At 53.6% G+C, this 22,760-nt stretch overlaps 1 protein-coding gene across 38 annotated transcripts in view; it reads right to left on the bottom strand.

The window, feature by feature from the left end:
- Window positions 1–1,715: 1,715 nt before the first annotated feature.
- The window catches only part of GFRA2 (GDNF family receptor alpha 2), a 410,970-nt gene continuing 389,925 nt past the window's right edge, over window positions 1,716–22,760 (bottom strand). For 36 of the 38 annotated variants that reach the window (XM_064368864.1, XM_064368853.1, XM_064368852.1 and 33 more), the window contains 5 exons: window positions 17,858–17,967; window positions 16,916–17,056; window positions 14,780–14,952; window positions 5,649–5,702; window positions 4,175–4,743 (listed from right to left, as the gene is read on the bottom strand). In XM_064368864.1, coding sequence (XP_064224934.1) covers window positions 4,621–4,743; window positions 5,649–5,702; window positions 14,780–14,952; window positions 16,916–17,056; window positions 17,858–17,967 — 601 coding nt within the window. In that variant the 3' untranslated portion in view covers window positions 4,175–4,620. Of the gene's footprint in view, window positions 4,744–5,648; window positions 5,703–14,779; window positions 14,953–16,915; window positions 17,057–17,857; window positions 17,968–22,760 lie in introns of all 38 variants that reach the window. The other 2 variants (XM_064368886.1, XM_012435357.3) reach the window with 1 other exon arrangement.

Genomic DNA, 22,760 nt, shown 5'->3' with positions numbered 1-22,760 from the left:
GTGAGATTCCATCTCTACCAAAAGTAATAAAATGAATAGGGCATGGTGGTACACAGCAGGAGTTCCAGCTACTTGGGAGGCTAGGGTGGGACGATGGCTTGATCCCAGGAGCTTGAGGTTGCAGTAAGCTACGATCACACCACTGCACTCCAGCCTGGGTGACAAAGTGAGACTCTGTCTCAAAAAAAAAAAAAATATATATATATATATATTTAAATAAATATATAAAATTTTAAAAATATGGAGTATGTGACCAGTCCCAGCATACTTGGGAGGGGCAGCCCAATTTAAACTCATTTCACAGATTAGAAAATGCTGGTAAAGAATTTCTCCAGCTGGCAGGGAACACTGGGGCTTTAACCTTCTGCAAGTAAAGGAAAGTCTACATCTTAGGCATCTGATGGCCTGTGGCTGGCAACTAGAGACTAGGTGCATGTGTATGCATGCCCACACACACGTCCCTTTGCCACGAAGTGAAGTCATGGGGCAAGCACACGTACACAATTCCCTCTGGCAATGAAGTGACGGTATGGTCGCATGTACACGTGCATACATACACACACACAAGTCCCTTTGGCATGAAGTGAAGCCATAGCAGGTGGGCTACCAGACCCTTGGAGGCAGGAACCAGCAGGCAGCCGACACTCGGGAGGTTAAACCAGAGATCCGGAGGGCTCCAGTGAGCAAAGAGTCATGGGAGAGTGTCTGGGATGGCCAGAGGTGTCCATCCTGGCAGACCAGGGACCGACATCAGGAAGGTCTCGGGGAGACAACAGGGCACCTCCAGGGCCTGAGCATCCCCGCCAGGGCAGGACCAGCAAGAGCAGTGCTGAGCCTGGTTCTGGGAAACCTGTGTGCCGAGCAGATTGCAAAGACAGGGTCTGAGGTGCCAGGAACTGAGGCGACAACCCTGTGTTTGGTCTTGATGCCAGGCAGGCGCCCTGCTGTGAGGACCACTGTGGGTCAGCATGGGCCTGCAGCACTGTTCCCTCAATCTTGAGCTTCTGAATGGGCCTCCTGTATGGCTTCACACTTGATATCAGAGTCTAGAAAACAGAGTGAACCAGACTTGCAGACAGAGGCATGCCCCAGATCAGGAATCCTCAGGGGGCTGGTGGCAACAAAAGCTAATTTTATATACTTTGCTGATTCTGGGTTAAAGGCACAGGGCCCTGTATTGCATGTGGTTGCAGTCTCCCACAGTAACTCCAAGATAATCTAAAAGTCTATCTCTGGTGGCCAGGCATAGTGGCTCATGCCTGTAGTCTCAGTCCTTTGGGAGGCTGAGGTGGGCGGATTCCTTGAGGTCAGGAATTGGAGACAAGCCTGGCCAATATGGTGAAAACTCATCTCTACTAAAAATACAAAACAAAAACAAAAACAAAAACAAAAAACAAAAAACACAAAAACAAAAAACCTTAGTGGAGTATGGTGGCACATGCCTGTAATCCCAGCTACTTGGGAGGCTGAGGCACAAAAATCAGTTGAACCTAAAAGGCGGAGGCTGCCTGCCGTGAGCCGAGATTGCACCACTGCACTCCAGCCTAGGTGACAGAGTGAGACTGTCTCAAAAAAAAAAAAAAAAATCTATCTCTAGTGGTCCCTACCAATCTTGCCCTGATTCACTTCCTGTTTTCAGTCCCTCAACTCCAATCTCAATGTCTAGATGCAAATGTTTCAATGTTACTAGGATTCATTTACACCATTAAATTAACTAACATTAAGATAGCAACATTTTACTCTTTCAGTTCTATTTGCATATTTTGAGAGAATCACAAAGAACAGGAATCATCTCAACCAAAGAAATGAATACCTAATGGTAAAATTTCAGCCACATGATACTTCAATGGGGAAATATTTTAGGGCAGAGTAAAGCTGGCCAGTATCCATTCCTCCTTTATAATGGCACCTCAATTTCCTTTTGGGAAATTTTCTCTCCCTCATGATGCAGCCCAAGGGCTTACCTCCTATTAGGGATATTAAACATGACATATATATCCTCCCTCTCCCACTGAAGTATGGCAGAGGAAAGGCACAGGCCCAGCTGAGCCAGTTGGGCAACGGTTGGTGGCCATGCATCACAGAGGAGGCAGAATGCTGACCCTGCAGATCCTGTCGTCCAGCCCCTCAGATCCCCTCCAGTTCCTGCCCTCACCTCCCCTGGTGCCCCTACCTCGCGCAGATTCTATGAGCCACTTTCTCCCATAGCCTTCCAGTAAAGTACTTTTTAAGTTAAATGGTCTTTGCTGTTTGCAAAGAACATGGATTCCCAAGTGTGCCATGACCACATCTACTGGCAGTAAGGCCAGCGATGGCTGGACAGAGATGGCTGGCTCACTGCACCCGCTCCATGCAAAGGCTGGAAGGTGATACATCACAGCGATAAATGCCGTGAACAGACGCTGCTCACACATGTACAACCAGAAACAAGCCATCCAGGGGACCTGGAATTGGGAGGTGGGAAAACTGCATCCTGTGGTCCAGTTGAAATGGGCTGGGCTCGCACACAACCCCAAAGGCCAGGCTGACAGTAGAAACATCCTCTTGCCTGCCAGTCCTCCAGTCTCCCTCCTGCCACAGGCATATACTCAGATGTGCCCAGGAACAAGTGCAGGCCTGCACACGCATGCACACACATGCAGGCCCACAGACCTGCACACACTCACACATTTGGCTGGCAGGCATCCTCCTACTCCTATGTGGGGAGTCTCTCTGGGAGACCATGGCAGGCCTAGTGTCCCAAGTGGGGCCTGGGTAGCAAATGGAGAAACAGGAAAGGAAGGAATAGAGGGAGCCCCCCAAAATACGTACGCTCTTTCAGACCCTGACCCCAGAACATTCACAATCATCTCCTCCTTCTCTGGTGGGACCAAAGAAGCCAGGTCACTGCCTTCACAATCACACATCTCAAATAAGCTAGGAGTCCCGGGGGCCATACTGCTTTGCTCTATGTAAGACTATCAGGGCCACCCAGACAACCTCACTATAAAACAGTTCCAACAAGTGATGCCAAGCTGTCGCTCCCCACCATGCCATGTCCACCGCATTCTCTTCCAGTCTGGGAGCCACGGGCATTTGTGCCAACCGGAGAGGTGAGCAGGAGGGAACAGAACAGCCCAGCAGCCTCAGCACAGCGGGGACCCTCAGACCCCCTCGTATCAAACCAGCTCCTCACAGAGCTCCATCTACCCACAATGTGGACACACGGATGAGACACGTGGACATGCACACAGGCACACAAGCACACACATGGACACACTTTTCCCCAGCCCACCGGGAGCTCCACTTAAGCAGGTAACACTGGACCAAGAAGAAAATGGGGACAAAACCCCACGGGACCGAGGCAGAGGCAGCTTGCTTCCTAGAACGTTTATTGGAGCCTTGGTTAAGCGTGGATGCGGGTCAGGAGCCCCGCCAGGGCCCAGCCAGGCCGACTGGAGCAGGGCGCTGGAGGGCAATGTCCTTTTTCCCCGGTATAGACAACAGTATTAAAAAAAATAAACTTTACAATAATACATTTTCGCTCATCTGTTGGGGTATGATTTCCATAGTTTTGTTGCTTAAAAAAAGGAAAGAAAGGGGAAACCACACGATATATGTATATGGATGTGTATATACATATATGTTAGGAGAGGCGCCCCAGTGCGTACGTACAGCTGACGTATATCTAGGAAATTAGGAAAGAGAACGTGGAGAGGAGGAGGAGGGAGAAGAGAGCAGGAGAGCTCGAGGACCAGGTGCTGCAGACACACACCAGGCTGTGGTCTCTCCTCTCCCTCTCCCCAAAGGGAGACCTGCCAAAAGGACCCAAGAGAAACCAAAAAAAGCCACCAAAGGATCATTTCTCTCTGACTTCAAAATTTCTGCCACTGAGAAAGAAGCTGGTGCCCAAGTTTTGCGTGCCTCCCCACGAGGGGCTCTCCCAGGCAGGCTGAGCTCCCAAGTCCTCCTGGAGCTGGTCCCCAGCCCCACCACTCCAGGCTACAGTCAGGGGGAGCCCAGCACGGGGCTAACCCCTTCCACTGGCATCCATGGGGGGTTCCCACACCAGCTGCAGACCCACCAGCTGCACCCAAGGGCAGAGACGGAGGGTAGAACCATCTCCATCCTTGAAGCCAAGGGGCTGAAGGTGGACCCCCATGGCCAACCCCGCTGCCCCATTGACCAATGCCCTCTGCCAGCCCCCAGCAGGTCCCCAGAGTAGACAGCCTGGGGAAGCAGCTGTGTGGTCCTGCCCCCCAGCCAGCCTCGGGCATAGCCCCGAGTCCCTTCCGCTGCAGGGCGCTTGTCCGGGTCTCTGCTTCAGAAAGGTCCAGAGAGAAAAACACCAGGAGAAGAGAAAGTGAAGGGCATTTCTAGAGCGTCGTGCCCTCTTCAGCACCAGGGTGTCCCCAGCCAGGGGACCCCTGCGCCAGCTCTAAGGCTGCCCGCCTGCTTGTCTGTTTGGTTTAGAAAAACTTCTCCAGAGAAGAAACCTGGGAGGAGACAGGTTCAGCGACAAGGTGGGAAAAACAATTTTTTTTTGCAAGGTGTGTGTGTGTCTGTGTGTGTTTCCATTTCATCAGGCAGGTGTTCTTGTCTGCGTAGCTTTAGAAAATCTTCCAACTCAGTTCCTAGGGTCTACAAGGCCAGTTTCAGCATCAGGACAGACAGCATGGTCAAGGCAGCCGATGGTCTGGCTCTGCTGGGGCCTGAGTTAGGTTTGATTACCTTGTTACTCCCTGGGATGATATTTGTCGTGAGCTGAGTCCACAGGAGGAGAGTCAGGAACAAAGAGAGTGAAAACAGAGAAAACAGTCAGGAGGCCTGGGATCAGGTAGAGAAACGGACTCAGGAACTGGAGACCTCAAGCCCCCGCCCCCTCTTATACCAACAGGGACCCTTCTTTGCACTCTGAAGGCAGTGCTGACTCTCCCGGAGCTGGCCCAGGCAGGAGCAACAGGGGAATGCTCTGTCCCTTTTTGTCGCAAGCCCTGGGATTTGGAGAAGAGGGCAGCGGTCCCCAGGAAAACAGGCTGCTCCTCCCTGCATCAGGGCTGCGGACCTGCATCCCAATGAGGAGGGAGATGGTATAAAGAGCTCCAGGAGAAGGAGCTCCCAGGCTCCACAGGGATCTTCTTCTGGAGAGGAGAGGGAGACCACATTCTCCCTGTTCCTAAATTTCTTCAAATCCCTCCTCCTCCATGAAGCCCTCCCTGAACATATTTGTCTGAGTTTCTCTCTCTTCCTTCTGCAAGGTCTCACAATGACTTTTCTTCCCATCTAATTTACTATCTTGGGTCTGTAAGTCACATATATTCCTATGCTGGGAGTTTCTTCAAGGAAAGAACTGGGTCTGTTTCCACCGCTGTGCCTCCTGAATGTCACAGAAACGGTGCTGAGCAGGTAGTCGACACAATTGTCTTAAAGAGTAAGGAAGGTAAGGGAGGGCCTCTGCTCAGAGCAGCCATTTGTCTCTCCCTAAGGACACAGCCTTTGCAGTCCCCCACCCTCACCCCAGCAGAGTAAGTGCCCACCCAGGTCCAGAAGCTCAGCTGGCCCAGCCCACACGGTGAGATTTGAGGGTGCTGGATCTGAGGCTTGCCAGGGAAATGACCCCGACCCCGGCCCAGCCCTCTGAACCCACCCACACTCTGCCCCCAGCTCACCTCTGTGAAGCACATGCTTAACTCTTTGGAGTTGTTGGCCTTCAGCCCCTGCTCCTGCAAGAGAGAAGGCACCAGTCAGGGCAAGCCACCAGGCTTTTCCTGGCTGGGCTTTGTCCAGCAACTTAGATGAGGCCCTGCCACACACTGTTGACTTTGCTAAGCACAGTGTGCCCAGTGAAGAGGAGCACAAAATGCTTCTGTCCCTCTCTGACACCCTCAGCAACTAGGTCCTCACTCCTCTGGCTCCTGGAGAACACAGTTCTGAAGCTCTCAACTGGCAGCATTATATAATCATCAACCATTCGCATGTCTGTCTACATACTCAGAGCAACTCTTAGGAACCGTGTCTTCCTTGTACTGAGTGGGTCTGGTTCATAATAACTCAACAAATATTTCATTCACTAGATGCCTGTATCCATGAATGAGTGAATGAATGAATGAGTGAATGAATGAATGAATGCTGCAGATCAGAAACAGCCTCCAAGAGCCAACTCCTGTTAAGTTGACATGGCTGATGGAGGGCTCTACAGAAAAAGATCATGAGCACTCATCTGGCCTTGAGAGAAAGAGAAGCATGATTCATTAGTGATATCTGCCACTGGTACCCACTAGGTGCATATCTGGCAACTGCACCAGGCCATCTCTGTCCTAAATGGATGTGCACACCTGGAAGCACTGTGGACAAGGTGAGGGACGAAAAAGGCTGGCTTGGTGATGATTCCAGGATTCTCTACCCTGACGTGGCCACCTGGATGCAGGGCCAGAGGATGTGCATGATGAACAGCCTGTGCTATCATCACTGTAATGGAGAAGCATGGGAACCAGCTGGGGTTGCAGCACTTCCATCCAGGCTTCAAATGGTTTGTTCCCAAGGCACTTTCAGGGAAGCTCTGGCCACCAGAAGCAACTGGGAAGCCCAAGAAATTATGCCGAAATCACTGCTCTTGGCCAGGAGTATCAATAACCCCTTGGACATCACAGGCAATCTACCACCCAGGGCATCTGGTCAGCTAAACAAGACCCCAGCTGTCGCGCGGAGACCCCAGCCAGGAGTTGAGTCCCTGCCAATGGTGGAGGTAAGACCACGGTGATGATTAGCACAGCAGAATGGAACCCGGAGTGTCCCCAGATGCCGAGGCGGCACCCGGCCACCTCCCCAGCTGCTGCCCTCTGCAGAAGGGGATGTGCTCTACAGCACCTTCCAGACCCAAGGCCTGGACTCTACTCTCCAGGGCTTGGTGCTGCTCCAGCTAAGACTGTGTGAGGCCACGGGGCTGGGCGGCGGGGGGGAAACAGAGCACGCCCACCCCCTCAGAGGCTGTGCTGCCATCATGGCGTCTCATCTGTCCTCCCACACCCCTTGGCCGATCTTTGCTCAGTCACCTCAGTCCCCACCTGTGACATCCTATGGCCCATTGTGGTCTATGCGTGTGGCCCAGCACGTACAGACACCCAGCATCCCTTCCTACTCTCATTGTTTTGGGTGTGGCAGGCCAGGCCCCGCCCTTTTTGGGAGTCCCTGTCTTATCCCTGTGTCCCCCCCACCACAGGGCTCACTAAACATGGAGCCCACGTGGAATCACAGAGCAGAAGCCTCCTGAACTCAAGGTCCTCACCCCCATCCACCAAAGCAGCTCCACCAAACAAATAAAAACAAATTTTTATTTGTTTTGTATTGAGGCTGTGCATAAAATTGTTTGGAAAATGGTCTACTGCTTAACAAAATAAGGCTTGAGAAAACAACCAAGAAGGGCCCGGGGAGGTGGGGGGCCCGGTACAATGTGCTGTGGCTGTACTGCTCTCAGGGGAGCCCTGGACCTAGACACTCTGCGTCACACCCAAGGTCAGCCCATGCAGAGCTGCTGGCAAAGCACCCAGCGCCCTGAGCACAGCATCTTCCCTGGTCTGGGGGTTCAACCAGGTGTGAAGAGAGAGGATCTGAAAGCTGAGCTCTCTGGAGCAAAGGGGGCCTGCAACTGGATTTTGCTCCTTGGAGTGAACATAATGAGGATAAAGGGGAGGGGATGCTGGCAAGTATTACACAGTAAAAATGACAGGGAAGAGGAGAGTGAGGGAAGGGGTGGAAGAAAGATAGGAGACCAGGTGAAGGGAGAAGAGGAGAAAGGGAAACAGGAAAGAGGGAGTGGGGAGGGGACAGAGGAGGAGGGAGGGGACGGGGGAGAAGGGGAGGGGACAGAGGAAGTGGGGAGGGGACAGAGGAAAGGTGAGGGGAGAGAGAGGGAAGGGGACAGAGGGGGAGGGGACAGAAGAGGGGGGAGGGGACAGAGAGGGGGAGGGGACAGAGGGGAGGGGACAGAGGGGAAGGGAAGGGACACAGTAGAGGAGAGAGGACACAGGAGAGGGGGAGGGGATGGGGGACATGGGGAGGGGGAAGGGACAGTGGAAGGAGAGGGGACATGGGAGAGGACATGGGAGAGGGGAGGGGACAGAGGGAGAGAGGAAGGGACAGAGGAGGGGGAGGGGACATGGGAGAGGACATGGGAGAGGGGAGGGGACAGAGGAGAGGGGGAGGGGAGGGCATGGGAAGGAGATGAAGCCGAGAGGGGAAGATAGCAAGAGAGGAAGGGACAGAGGAACAGAGGACAGAGGGAAGAAATAGAAGAAGGAGGCAACAGAGGACAGAGGAGAGAACAGAGTGGGAGATGAGGGGCCTGAGAATGACCACTGCACCCTCTCATCTGATGCTGATTACTAGGGGACAGCAAAACACCTCCCAGGCCCAGCCCCAAGGGACGTCTGCCCCAAGGTGGGGTCTCTGCCAGGGGCAACAGGGCCCTTGGGTGAGAGACAGGAACTGGCTTCCGTGAAGATCAGGGATGTGACCCTCCCCACTGCAGAGCCATCACCCACATCTAAGTCTTTTTGAGCCCATGGGCAGTTCAGCCGGGCAGGCCTCCAGGGCAGAGAGCCACAGCTGCTTGGTGCAGGTACCTAATAGGCTGCCCTGAGCTCTTCCTTCAGGTGCTCAGAATTGGTTTACAGGTGTTTGACCACGTGGACCCCTCCCAGTCTTCGATTATTTTTTAGACCAAAGGGTCCTAATGCTTGGTGTCTATCATCACAGGACAGCCCCTGGTCTGAGGTAGCCTAAAAATGGAACAAGAAGAAAGGCCAGAGAGGTCAGAGCCCTGGGCTCAAGTCTTGGTTCTGCTAATGACCCAGGGTGACTCCACTGGGGCCTCAGTTTCCTCATCTGTAAAATGGGGTAGACAATGCACCTCACTAAGTGACTGTGACTGCTATGTGTGACCCTGCACATGGCACAGCCACACTCAACACAAATCCAAGGACTCAGTGCTGATCCCACAAGGGATAAAGCTGCACCACGATGAGTTCCCCATCCTAAAGCAGAGCATGAGAGAGAAGCAGTGAAGGGTGGGGAAGGGGCTGCAGGCTGAAACCCAGGGTCAGCGGGTGGCCTGGGCCAGCCTCCTGCTCTCTCCCAGCCTCCTCCAGCCATCTTTGCAAAGTGCAAGAAGTCTCTGCCCCAGATGGACACATCCACCTGATTTCCAGAAAACACAGCAAAGGTCACAGTGACCTCCTCTGATGGCCAACCTGAGGCCCTTTGCCCAGTCCTGGGCACACAGAACCCTGCCTGGGGGGTTGGGGGGAGTGTTATCCAGCAGCTGACCTTTTCTGCAAGTGGCACCTTGTTAGGAATAAAGCTTGGAGTCATAAGGGAAAACGGGCACTCAGACAATGGATTTCTCAGCAAAGCAAATTTACTTCTGTGCAGAAGGGTACCTCTCATAGGGCTGGTAGCCGTGAGAGCACCCTGAACAAAGTAGAGTAGAAGCTTTTATTCCTAACTCGACTCCTACTTTTGTGTCCTTTCCCCATTGGTTGGGGTCTGCCCGCACGATCTAAACTAGGCCTGACTGGCTAAACATTTAAACTTTCTTAGATAAGGTGGATATATGATGGGAGAGAGGGGAAAGAAGGAAGGGGTCATCTGTGGCAAACTTGAGAGTCAGTCCTTTCCCAAATAAGGAAAGGAAAGAGAGCTGGTGCTGTGGCATGCCTGGGCATGTAGTAAAATTAAAAAAAAAAAAAGAAAAAAGAAAAGGAGAAGTAAGTGGAAGTGGGGATACTTGTAATTAAAGAATAAAAGATTGAGCAGACTGTGAGACCTTGCCATTATCTCACACACCTGGTGGGGGGAGGGGCAGAGAGAGCGTCCACCTCTGATGCCAAAACCACCAGTGGCTCAAATTCAGTGCCTCCCTGCCCTCCAGGGGCTTATACTCTAATAGAGAAATAAACTCTCACATATCCACCTAAATCTCCTCTTGAATTGTAGCTCCTGTAATTCCCAAGTGTCATGGGAGGGACCCTGTGGGAGATAATTGAATCACAGGGCAGGTGTTTCCTGTGCTGTGCTGTTCTTGTGGTAGTGAATGAGTCTCATGAGATCTGATGGTTTTATAGATGGGAGTCCCCTGCACACGCTCTCTCTTTATCAGTCACTATGTAAGACATCCCTTTGTGCTTCATCTTCTATCATGATTGTGAGGCCTCCTCAGCCATGTGGAACTGAGTCCATTAAACCTCTTTCCTTTATGAATTACCCAGTCTCAGGTATGTCTTTATTAGCAGCGTGAGAACAGACTAATACAACTGCCTTCACAGCGGATAAATACACAGAGGGGAGAGAAGGCTGCCTGTGAGTCTAAGGAAACAGCCCGGGGCTTACTCTATCCCTACCAGGAGCCTCTCATCTCCTGGAGGCGTCTGTGGCTCAAGTCCCAAAGTGCCCAGGCCTAGGCTTCAAGGATCGCAGGACACAGGACCGCTAACAGCAAATTAGTGTCCTGTTACCGTGGAGGCAGCACCAGGACTCTGTGGGAAGAGCTGACCCCTGAGGGCTGTGCTCTGGGTGCCACTGGAAGCAGGAAAGAAGTGGCCCTTGCAGGTGGCACTGGGGGAAGGACACAGACACAGAAAGGAATGACAGTGGAAAAGGCATGCTTCATCCTTATAGAACTTTCTCCCACTTCCATTGCCCAGGAAGTCAGAAGGAAATTATTGCCTTCCTCCTCTTCCTTGCCCACCTCCTCCCTATCCCCAAACACCAGGCTGAGAGTGCAAGAGCCTTGCTGGTCTGGCCGAGGCGCTATCCAGTGTTGTCCTGCTGGCTGGAGCCATGGCTCTCCTGTGCTCCCTGCTTCTGTCCCTGGTCCTGCCCCTAAATCCCAGTGCCCCTGGCCTTTCTCCAAGACCTAGGCCATCCCTAGTAACTCACACCTCTCACTACTCCACCACTCGCTCCGTACCTCCGTTCTTCCCTTCCACTATGGCTAAGATCTCCTAACAGGTCTTCCTGTCTCTCTCTTGCTAACCACTCTCTACCAGCTGTCAGATTCATCTTCCCAAACCATGGTTCTAGTCATGACTCACACTCTCCTGTTCCAAAGCCTTCAGAGGCCTCTCAACTCCACCTCCACCTGTGGCTCACAGTGCATGTCCCCACCCAAGTCCCCCACCCATGTAAGTCTCTGTGTCCCCAGAAAGCCCACAGCCAGGCCTGCGTTTCCCCAGGGTGGGTTGGCAAAGGCTTTCTGCAAAGGTCCGGAGAACAATGATTTTCGCCTTTGCCAGCCGCATTGTCTCCATCACAATGACTCAATGCTGCCTGTGACAGGGAGACAATAGAGACACACAGGGTGTAGTTGTGTTCCAGTAAAACCTCATTTGTAAAACCAGGCACAGAAGACCCCCACACTCAGTACTACGCGCTGTCCTGACTCTGCCTCGGCTCCGCTGTTCATTCACCTGGGGCAGCCCGCTCACTCCAAGCCCACATTCATTCTCCGGATTCTTTCAGGCCTAGCAGCAGGCATTGTTACACCCACAGGTCTTCGGCTTTCACTCCCAGTCAATGCACTCCCTCGGTCCTCTGGACCCCATCAACCTCTGCCAGTCCTGCACGCAGCAGGTGCACCGATCACCTTCTCCCTCATAGCCATCTGAGCTGCATCCTGTCCAGCCTCCAGCACCGGGACCAGGGTCCTGGCCCGTGAAGCTTGTTAGCCTCAGTGCCTGGGATGCAGAGGTGCAAAATAAGAATTTCTGTTGAGTCAATTAATGAATTGGTCTTTGAAACACATAGACGCCATCCTCCAGGAGAGTAGGGAGTTCCAATGAATCAAATGAACTGGGGACTCCAGGGTCTCTCCTTCCACCTTAACAGAGCACCCACTCCATGCCAGGCACTGTGCATCCAGCTATGCAGGGTGACACAGGAGGGTGAAATGCCACCCTGGCCTCTGGGGACCCTGGCCTAGCAGGGAGAGAACACATCATCATGGGCCAAGAACAAGCAAAGCGGGAGCCCAGAGGAGGCAGAAGGCAGCCTGGTGCAGATACAATTGGGGAAGGCATTCCCAAGAGGTGACCCCTGGGTAGGACTCACCAGGCAGAAACGGGTGGGAGAGGGCAGGGAGAGGTGTTTTGCTCAGAGGAATGGCCAAGTGCAGGCCAGCAGCTGGCTCACCCATCCTGCAGGTGTCCAAGACTGACCTGACACTCAGGTTCCCTGCTCTAGAGGCCAATGGGATGGATAGATGGGCAAAGGAATTCAGAGAAGGTATATATTTGATATACATGGGCCAGGACAGAAGTCCCCAGGAGAGACCTTTCTGCAGACCCCGCCAGGCCTCTCCAAAGTCCACAGAGCCCCAGGCAGGCAGGGCTGCCTGGAGAGGGGGCCACAGCCTGAAGGAGACACTTAGAAGAGCAGGACCTAAGAGACCCAGCCACAGGGCCAATCAGAGAGGGCCCAGCTCCCGGCTCTACTTTGGTGGTGCCCAAGACTCCCACAGCCCCACTCAGTAGCCCCACTCCCACCACGGGAAAGTCTTTTGTGGGAGGTTTGGAGGAGGAGGAAGCAGAAGGTGGCCAAGGGGCAGGGTTCCTGGCCCTTCTCAACTGCCAGCTGGCTGTGGGGCTGTGGACAAGCGGCTGTCCTCACCAGGCCTCTGTCCCTTGAGTTTGGGAAGATGTTGGAGGGTCCTTCAAGTCCTGACATACAGATATCCATGTAGGGACCTAACTGGCTATCATCTCTGTGGGTCCCTAAGCCTTGCCCCAAGGAAGAAGGAAGGACAGAGGAGGACAGAAATGAGTAAAATAATCTTGCCTCTCTCTTTTTTTTGTTTTTTAAGACGGAGTCTCGCTCTGTCACCAGGCTGGAGTGCAGTAACGCAATCTTGGCTTACTGCAACCTCTGCCTCCCGGGTTCAAGTGATTCTCCTGCCTCAGCCTTTTCAGTAGCTGGGACTACAGGCGCATGCCACCACATCCGGCTAATCTTTGTATTTTTTTTAGTAGAGACAGGGTTTTACCATGTTGGCCAAGATGGTCTCAATCTCCTGTGATCCGCCCACCTTGGCCTCCCAAAGTGCTGGGATTACAGGTGTGAGCCACCGTGCCCGGCCGATCTTGCCTATGTCTCCAAGGTGTATCTGGGGTGTACAGGCTCCCCCTACCCTCCCTCCCACCCAGGCTCAGCTCTCTGTCCCTGCAATCACTCAGGGACTCCCTTCTATAGCTATAGGTGTCCCTAACACCCAAGGGGCCCACAAGGGCCACCACAGAGCCACTCAATCAGAGATGGTCCAAGCTAGGGGAGCTGAGAGACAGGAGCAGATGTGGGCTGGGGAGGAGGGGAGGCACCCATGGCAGCCCCAGGTGAGCCGAGGGCAGGGTCGAGGGCTGATTCACTTGACACTTCTAGCTCCCAGCATGGAAGAGAAGGTGCTTGTCAAAAAGATCATAATCAAAACTGAATCAGGGGCCCTTCCCCTTCCATTTCTCTGAGAAGAAACCTGGAGAGTGGTAGTGGCTGACCCTTTTTGAGGGTCTATTTCTCCTCCTTTCCTCCTGGGAGGGCTGTCTCAGCTGTCCTTTCCAGACTGACTTAGTCAGTAGACCCCAGCCACCTGCCAGGCAGCCTCCCCAGCCCCCGGATTCATAATGCCCAACGTTTGTGCAGCATTCCTCCGCTGACTAAGCACTTTGGCATACATCATCTCACACACAGGTCGCTCATATGTCTACTGAGATCACACCAGAATCTGAACAAGCCCCCTGACAGCAAGACCACAGAAAACTAGGCTGGGGCTAAAAGAAACCAAGAAACTGATGCCTTGGCAAAATAATTAAATGGGCCTCAGAATCATCAGGGCTGATGGTGAAGGGGACTGAGGTAAGGGTCCTGAAGCCACAGCTTTGGACTTTATGCCCACAAGGAACCACATGGGCATCCTGGGAAGGTTGCCAGTGTCCTGCCGAGTCAGCCTCTCCCAGGGTGGGCTGGCCCAACAGGCTCCGGACGAAGGGTGCATGCCAGAGGCTGGTAGGGTGCATGCCACGGCCCTGACCGGCTGAGCTGCCCGCCGCTCTAGCATGAAATTGAGCAATTGTCTGTGGAGCAGGACCCCGAGCCCCCTGCTCGTGGCCACTCAAGCATGCCCACTGTCATTAGGAGCTGCCCAAGGGTGACAACAGCACCTCAGCTCCAATCAGGAGGGGCACCGAGTGGAGGGACAGGACGTGGAAGAGCTCCCCAGCGAGCCGCCAGGAGGGCACTTGGAGGTCAGCTGCTACTGAGCAGGGGAGCCCACAAGGGAAGGGGAGGGAGGCAGAAAGAGAAGGGGCAGACTTCCCTAACCGGGACAGGCACGTGCACTTCTGCAATGGGTGCCCAGGAGGGACCTGAACCCCCACCAGGCCGGGGCCTGCTCAAGCCTGCATCCTGGCTACGGATGTGCACTGCTGACCCTGTGAGCCTCCTGCCCCACTCAGACAGGTGTCTCACTGCCCCGCACATGGCCACGACTTGCTCCCCCTGCACCTGTGCCAAGGCTGTGCCCCACTGTCTGCTCTTCAGACCCCATAGCCTGCAGGGCAGGTATAATACTGTGATGTAACAGGGTTTTGCACTTGCAAGATGAATGCCTAAATGAAGGAACTGGTGAAGAATGACCCTCAGGCAGCTCCCCGCTGCTTCTCCGAGTCCCTGATGGAAAGGGAAGCCCCTCCCTCCCCAGCCCCAGCTGAGTCGTTTCCCACATCACTTCCAGCATGCCTCAACCACACCCCCTCACCTGGACAGATGTGCAGGTGGTGATGACGCTGGTCCCCAGGCCGGTGCTGTCACTGAGGTCATCTGGCAAAGAAGGTGTCTTCTCCACCCGAGGGGCCTGGGTGGCCTGTAATGAGGGGCCTTTAGGGGACACATTCACATCCGTGCCGTTGCCAAAGGCCTGGATGGCGTTCCCTGGGATGGGAGTGAGAGTAGATGCAGAGAAGTCAGGACCCACATCCATCACTCCTGGCTCTGGGCTCTGCTCCTCACCCTCCTCACCCTGACCATCCCCTTCCCTGGAATAGCCCAGAAGCCAGGACAGAGCACAGCACAGCCAGATTCCCTCTGCTGAACCTCTTTTTCAGATACCTACAAAGGCCTCATGCCTACAGAATATAGCAAGAGGGAGGTTAAAAAAGAGAAGCCAGAATAGCAAGAAGTGTACATGATGGGGAACACAGAAGAGAAAAGGAGAAAAGGTAAGGGGGTGGGGCGCAGGGGAGCCTTGGGGAGGAGAGGGCCACCTCCTCTGCATGGTGCCACCAGCCACGCCTCCAGAAGCTCCTCACCCCCAGCTCCCTAGTCACAGGCTCTTCCGGCCCCTGTGCCTCCTTGGATGTTCCCAGGTCCCCACCCTGGCACACAAGGGCCCCACACTCAGCCCTCTGCCTGCTCCACACCATAGATTCTCCCTGGGTGGCCTCTGCTCCTCCTGCACCATCTGCAGAGGTGCCCAGAAAATCTCTGCCTCCATATGCCACATGCATGCCAAACTTGTCATGTCTAAGCCTGGGCTGGACGTCTCCTCCTGCCCTTGTCAATGCTCCTTTCCCCCGACCCCTCATACTGCAGCCTTGAAGGTGTCATCTCTTACCTACCCAGCTCTCCCATGTCAGAATCCTGAGGGTCACCATGGTGCCTCCCTGCACACCCGCTGGCAGCCTGCTGAGCCACCTCCTAAAGATCCCTCCGCCCCATCTCCCACCACTGTTCCCCTCCCACTCACTGGTCCACAGCCACGTGGCCTTCTGATGGGCCTCTCCATGTCAGGTCACCTGTCAAAATCATCTCTCTGACCCCCACTGCCTCACACCACAGGCAGATTTGCTTTCTGAGACGTCAGTCTGATCTCAACACCCCCTGCTGACATTCCTTCAAACACTCACACCACCACTGTCACCCCGGCAGAACAAGAAGATCTAAATGCCTCAGGCTGTGAGTGACAAGAGTGCTGTCTACCTGTCCAGATAACTCTGTCACTCCAGTCATCTTCAGCGCTATGTAGCAAGACTACACGATTGGCAGGACCCTCCACCCGCCATGGTCTTCTGTGGAGCCCTGGACCTCTGCCAGGCACTCCCTACCTCTTCAACTGACCAATGCCCAGCTAACCATTCACGGATACATTCTCCAAGAAGCCTTCAGGGCCTCTCTCTTCCTGGCTGACTTGGGCATCCCCACCCTGGACTCCTCAAGGTCCCTATGCAGACCCCTCCCCTAGAGCAGTTCCCCTTGCGCTGGGATCCTGAGTGACCCCTCTGGGTCCGCCTCTATCAGCTACCCGCTCCTTAATGACTTGGATCTCTGACTCTCCAGTGTCATACACAGAGGGAGGAATGGATGGATGGATGGACAGAATAAATAATGGAGGGAAGGAAAGAGGTAAGAAATCTTCAGGTGTGCTTGGGCGGCAATGAGTGTTGGGCTGGAAAGATCAAAGGTGGACTGAGCCGGCCTGTGGCTACCACCCTCTAGCTTTCGGGTTAGGAGTTTGATGATGTGGAATGGAAGTCAATTCCAAGGAGAAACAAACCTGTTAAAGGGAGATATGACAGATGCCAGAGGTCCTCACGAGAAGGCTCAGTCTCCAAGGGAAACTGGCTGAAGCTGTCCCAATAACAGACCAGACCAAATAGCAGGGTTGACATAAGTTCAAGGCCTCTCGTGGTAAACTGAGGCTGACCTACTGACAGTGCTGGTGTGAATCTCCAAGAGCTAAAAACCCAAGGTCCTCATGGGCAAGGTCCATGGCGGAGAAGCCTCATGTACATCAGCAGCCAACCCCATGGGAGCAGATGGGAATGGCTAAGAGAGACTCTGGGGGCGGTGTGGGGGGAGGGCCTGCTGGGGTTGGGGAGAACATCCCAGAACTTACGGAGACATGGGTTCTCGGTGAAGTCCCGGAGGAACTTCTCACACTCCTCCTCCATGTTCCCACTGCCACGACAGTTGCACCAGGGGGACACCACGATGCCAGTGGGGCTGGAGTCCACGTAGTTGGGTGTCATGTCAAACCCTGGGCAGGGAGAAAGGTGGGGGAGAGGAGAGGGGTGTGGTGGGGTTTTCCCCTTGGGCCCACAGACCAACCCCAGGCACAGCAGGGTGGAGGTACCCATCCTCTCACCTGGCCCCCAAACACACATCTGACCCTATCACATTCCTAACTCTGAGCATGATTATCCCAGTGACCATGGGGTCAGCAGGGACAGAGGGGCCACGGCATAGAGGACACTGGGCTCCTCAGCACCAGGAAGGGAGAGAAGGGGCCCTGGAGCCCCTCCCAGAGTGTGGGCCCCTGCTTTCTCCTTTCCCAACAAGCAGCCGGTGTTCTAAAATCAGAGTGAATGACACTCACATCCTGGGATCAGACCCCAGTGCCAACATTGATCAGCGAGGTGAGCCTGTGCAAGTGACTCAACTTCTCTAGAGCCTCAGTTTCCTCATCTATGAAATGGAGATATCACCACCCCCCTAGCAAGAGCTGTTGGGAGAATTCAGTGACAGTCCCTGTAAACTGCTCAGGACAGAGCCTGGAATGTCAGAACCATGCAACGAATGTTACCTTTGCTTCTTATTTCAAGAGGCTTAGAAGGCCCCTGGGGCCCTCCTCCCCCCATGATAAAGAGTGCGGCCCTCCTCCCTGCTACAGAGCTGCCTTCCCGCTGGTTTCCCCTCACAGGTCTCTCTGAATCTGCTCCAGAGTAAGCCGGGCTCAGGCTGTCTCCCCCGGCTGGCTCTGGGCTGGGCTGTGGCCCCTGCCCTGCTAAGATGGGGGCAGCAAGGACCCACAGAGCGCAGGTGTGCAGGAAGAGCTTACCAATCATGCCAGCGTAGGAGCCCAGACACGCCTGGTAATTGTCCGCAGGGCAGCTGGTGACCGTGTGGTAGGAGGCTCGACAATTGGCATGGAAGTCGGCCAGCCGGGACCTGGCATCGGGGAGATGCAATGGTGAAAACAGGGGTTCAGTCTGGCTGCTTTCTGTCTCCTGTGTCCTGCCAGTGGCATCTCCTCCCTGCAGCTTCCCAGGTGGAAGAAGCCAGGAAGTAGGAGGGGAGGAAAGTGGGGGAACCAAGTCTTTGCGGGGACTCAAGCTGTGAGCTCCTTGAGGACAGAGACTTCCCGGAGAGACGGACTCCTAGGGCGGCTTAAGAAAAACCCAGTGATTGGCTGACAAAAATGACCCCAATAAGGCACAGAAACAGCCTGCTCTAAATGGCTCTTTTAGGCAAAGGAACACAGGGAGGAGCCTGTGGATTTGTGGAGAATTCCTGGAGCCCAGGCAGGAAAGCTGGGCTCCATCTTCTGCGGGGCTGCAGTCCTGGATGGGCTTGCGCAAGCCCATCAACACGGCACTGCGAAATCCCACCTGCAAAACGGTGAACAGTCTCTTCCCTAGATGCCTCATAGGATCCGTCTGAGGGTCAAAGAAGCCAGTGGCCAGGGAGGTGAAACAGTCTCCCTGGGTGAGATACGCCACAGGCATCCTCCGCTGGTCTCTTCTGTGTTAAGCCAGCGCAAAGTCTCCTCTGCCATCCCTCCACCCCTTCCCCAGTCCACTGGAAAGTTCCTCCCCTCTTTCCAAATGCTTCATTGCACGAGGAGCTCCTGATTTTGCCTGGCTAGGTTTCTCCAGTTAGAACACACATTCCCAGAGGGGCAGACTCCATGGATTTCCTCATCCATATTCTCCACAGCTGCACCTCTGGGCAGGGACAAGGTGTAGACAGCCGTGCATTCCTTCTGCAAATACACAAGCCCTGCCACAGGGCTAACAGACTAAAGGTGGGAATGTCAAGCATGGATGCAACATCAGAAAGGAAAACGCAGCCAGAGCCACTGGGGACCGGGGTAGCATGCCTGGCGGGCCAGGGGCTGGGGCAGTGGGAGGTCACTGCTGGCTTATCTCCCTGGGGGAGCACACTGCCTGTCACAGCAGACCTGAGAGCCCACACACTCTCTGTATGTATTGGGAGTCTCCCACAAAATGCCAGTTCCCACCCAGCGCACGGGGAGCCTTGTTTCCCTCCTGCAAGGGCAGTTCTCCCATCCCTGACATTGGACCTCAGGACCTTGACTGGCCTCACCATCCATGCAGCCTCTCAAATGTCTCCAGCGCCACAGGCTGGAGAAGGAACAGCAGCATGAATGGGGAGTACATGGCTTCCTGCTGTCTTGCCCTTTGGGAAATCCCAAGTATTTCCCTGACAGGCCACAAAGAGAGCAAGGCCATAGGGAGAGAGGCTGGAGAAGAGGAAACCAGCCAGGAAAGAGAAGATGAAAGCATCCAGACCAAAGTGGAGCTGGCCAGAGGGACTCCTCAGGGAAGAGGAGAGAGGCAGTTCTGGCCGCTGGGAGAGGACGGTCATCTGTCACATGGCCATGCTGTCCCTTGCTCACTGGCTGTGTGACCTTGGGCTGGCCTGTCATGTCTTCAGGGCTCAGTGTCCCCAGTGAACAAACTGGGAGAGCCATGCCTGCCAACCTCCCTCCTTGGGCTGCAACAGAGAGCCAAGAAGACAGTGCATGAGAGCGCTCGGAACGGCAGATGCCCGACGGAGACAGGAGGCGTCATCCTCACCTTCCTTCTCTGCCCAGTGCTGTGCCTGCCACTACAAGTGCACAGCAGAACAGTTTTTCCTGGTGTCTGATACAGAAGGAAAAATAGACCCTCTTATCCAGCAAGGTGGGTCTGGGTCCCACACAGAGCAAGTGAGTGCATCAAGGAGGCGGGGCTCCCTCTCGCTCTCCCGTCCTGCAGCATCCCACTGTCCTTCTGCACGCCATGCTGGGGACACAGGAGGACAAACGCTGCCCTCAAAGCAGGGCAGTGCACACAGGGCCCCCTGGTCAGGCCCCGGGGTGACCACGGACAAGAGCACCCTCTCGTTCCTCTGAGGTTATGACCTACTTCTTTGGCCTTGGAGAGCTATTCATAGCAAAGGGAGGAGGAGGACACAGGCCTGAGGCCCACAGACAGCAAAGGGGATGGCAAAGTGAAGAGAAGCAGCCAAGCCTTCTGTTCCCCCATTGCTCCATCCTCAGCATACAGCAGCCTTGGCAAGACAAAGTGACAAATGGGGCTATTTAGGAGGACATGGAGTCCAAGCCCAAGGCTCCAGGAGGCCTTGGATTGCTCAAGTTTCTCTCTGTCCCTCCATGCATGATCAAGTCCACAGTAGTGGGCTCCCTCTGCCAGCATCAGAGACCACATGATGGCAATTTCCTTCAAGCCCTGGACACCGTCCCAGTCCAACCATGACCCCTTGTCCGAGCCCTGCTAGGCACACTTCTCCAAGGCAAACGTTATCCTTTTCATAATACATGGTGAGCTTGCTGGTGATCTCTGTGCTCTCTCTAGGCCAGATGTCACTTTTCCCTCCAGCATCGGGAGGTCAGTCGTCTCCTGGACTCCCGTCTTGCTGTGGAGAACAGACTCTTCCTGGATCAGCCCCAACACTTTGCAGATTCCTGCCTTTTAGAGCCCTCGTAAGAGAGATGGCATAAAAGAAGGCACGAGAGAGAGAAAGAAGAATAGATAGGAAAAAAGCAGAGAGCCAGCAAGAGAACCAAAATGAAGAGGAGCCACGTCCATCCTGGCTGAGACCAAGCCAAGTCTGCCAGGCGAGCTCAGGGCAGCAGGTGGATCTGGCCAGAAAACACAAACCCTCTCTGGGCTTGTTTCTTTGGCAGCTTTAGCCTGTTCAGTCGCAGGAAAGCAGCAGCAGGAGACAGAGGGAGAGGGAGAGAGACACTTGACCCTCAATTAGATGAAAAGGTTGCCATATTAAACGAAGAACATCTAGGTTCATTTGAATTTCAGACAATGAATATCTTTTGTTAGCATAAGTATGTCCATGTAGTATCTGGGAAATACTTACACTAACAGTTTTTCTTTTTTATCCAGAACACTTATTTAACTGGGCATACAATATTTTTATTTGTTAGATCTGGCAACACTGTTTTTTGGTTTTGTATTTGAGATGGAGTCTTGCTCTGTTGCCCATGCTGGAGTGCAGTAGTGCCATCTTGGCTCACTGCAGCCTCCACCTCTCCATTTCAAGTGGTTCTCAGTGCTCCCCACCCCACCCACTGTAGTCGGGATTACAGGTGTGTGCCACCATGGCCGGTTCATTTTTGTATTTTTAGTAGAGACAGGTTTCACCTTGTTGGCCAAGCTGGTCTCAAACTCCTGACTTCAAGTGATCCTCCCACCTCAGCCTCCCAAACTGCTGGGATTACAGGCATGAGTCACCACAGCCAGCCTGGCAACACTATTTGATGAGTACATAAGCCCCCAACAAAGGAGAAGAGAGAGTAGGGTTGAATGTGCAAAGATCAAATCACACAAGCAGAAGTCATCTAGATTTACGGGGGTACAGGTAGACTTTATATAGGTCACTGGTTCTCAAAGTGTGGTCCACAGACCAACAGCATCTATATCAACTGGGAACGTGTTCGAAATATAGATTATCTTGCCCCACTCCATCTCTCTGCCTGACACCGGACAAGCAATATCTGAAATTCTAAGGGCAGAGCCCAGCAATCTGCACCCTAACAAGCCCTTCCAGTGATTCCGAGGCAGGCTGAAGTTTGAGAACACAGTCATATGGCACAGGTTTCAGAGATGGACTTTAGGTACCTTTCAGACCTCACATCCTAGTTTCAGCTTTAAATATCCCCACTTCATGGCCTAGCCATAAAGGAAAGCAGTGCTTTGGGCCACAGCGGGAGAAGGCTCACGGTTATGTGGCAAAGAGTGCACATGTTATAAACACACACACGCACACACACACATACACTCCTATCCCCACAGACACACCAGTTACACTTGGATCAGTACTTCCCATTGTTATGCTTTGGTCTTCACCAAGAGGAAATATACAGGAAATTGTTATTAATAAAACCTCCCTTGATCCAGGCTGTAAACACCTTCCCAAGAGCATACTTTCCCAAATTTGTCTCATGTAGAATAGTACTGGGGTGAATTACCCTCACGGAACCCCACAACTTTACAATGCTGATCAATACGTGGCTTTCTGGTCGGAAGTTCTTTGTTGTTGTTGTTGAGACAGCGTCTCGCTCTGTCGCCCAGGCTGGGCAGTCGCGTAATCTTGGCTCAGTGCAACCTCTGCCTCCCAGGTTCAAGCGATTCTTGTGCCTCAGCCACCAGAGCAGCTGGGATTACAGGTGTGTGCCACCATGCCTGGCTAAATTTTTTTGTATTTTTAGTAGAGATGGGGTTTTGCCATGTTACCCAGGCTGGTCTCAAACTCCCGGCTTCAAATGATCCACCTACCTCAGCCTCTCAAAGTGCTAGGATTCCAGACCTGAGTGAAGTTCTTGTTTATCAGGTGATACCTGCTATGTTACTGCCATGGAAACCAGGTTTGTCCTGGTTACAGATGTGGAAGAGGAGGGAGAAGAAAGGGAGTTGACATTCACTGAGGACCTACGATGTGTCAGGCACTACTATCTCATTTAATTTTCTGAACAATCCCACAAAGTAGCATAGTTACACAATGAGGACACAGAAGCTCAGAAAGGCTAGACTGCACAGTCACATACCCTGCAGCCAGCACGTCACGGCCAGGTATGGAGGCCGACAGGAACAGGGGCAGCCACCAGCACTACCTGACACAAAGGAATGGGGCACTTGAATATTTCATGGAGAGAAAAAAGAGTTTCCAAGAAGTGCAAATTACTCATGATAGGCTTCATA

The sequence above is a fragment of the Aotus nancymaae genome, unplaced genomic scaffold (assembly GCF_030222135.1).
Source record: "Aotus nancymaae isolate 86718 unplaced genomic scaffold, 86718_ANA_hifiasm-v0.15.2.pri h1tg000079l, whole genome shotgun sequence".
Classification (NCBI taxonomy): domain Eukaryota; kingdom Metazoa; phylum Chordata; class Mammalia; order Primates; family Aotidae; genus Aotus; species Aotus nancymaae.
This window is presented reverse-complemented; position numbering and strand designations above follow the sequence as displayed.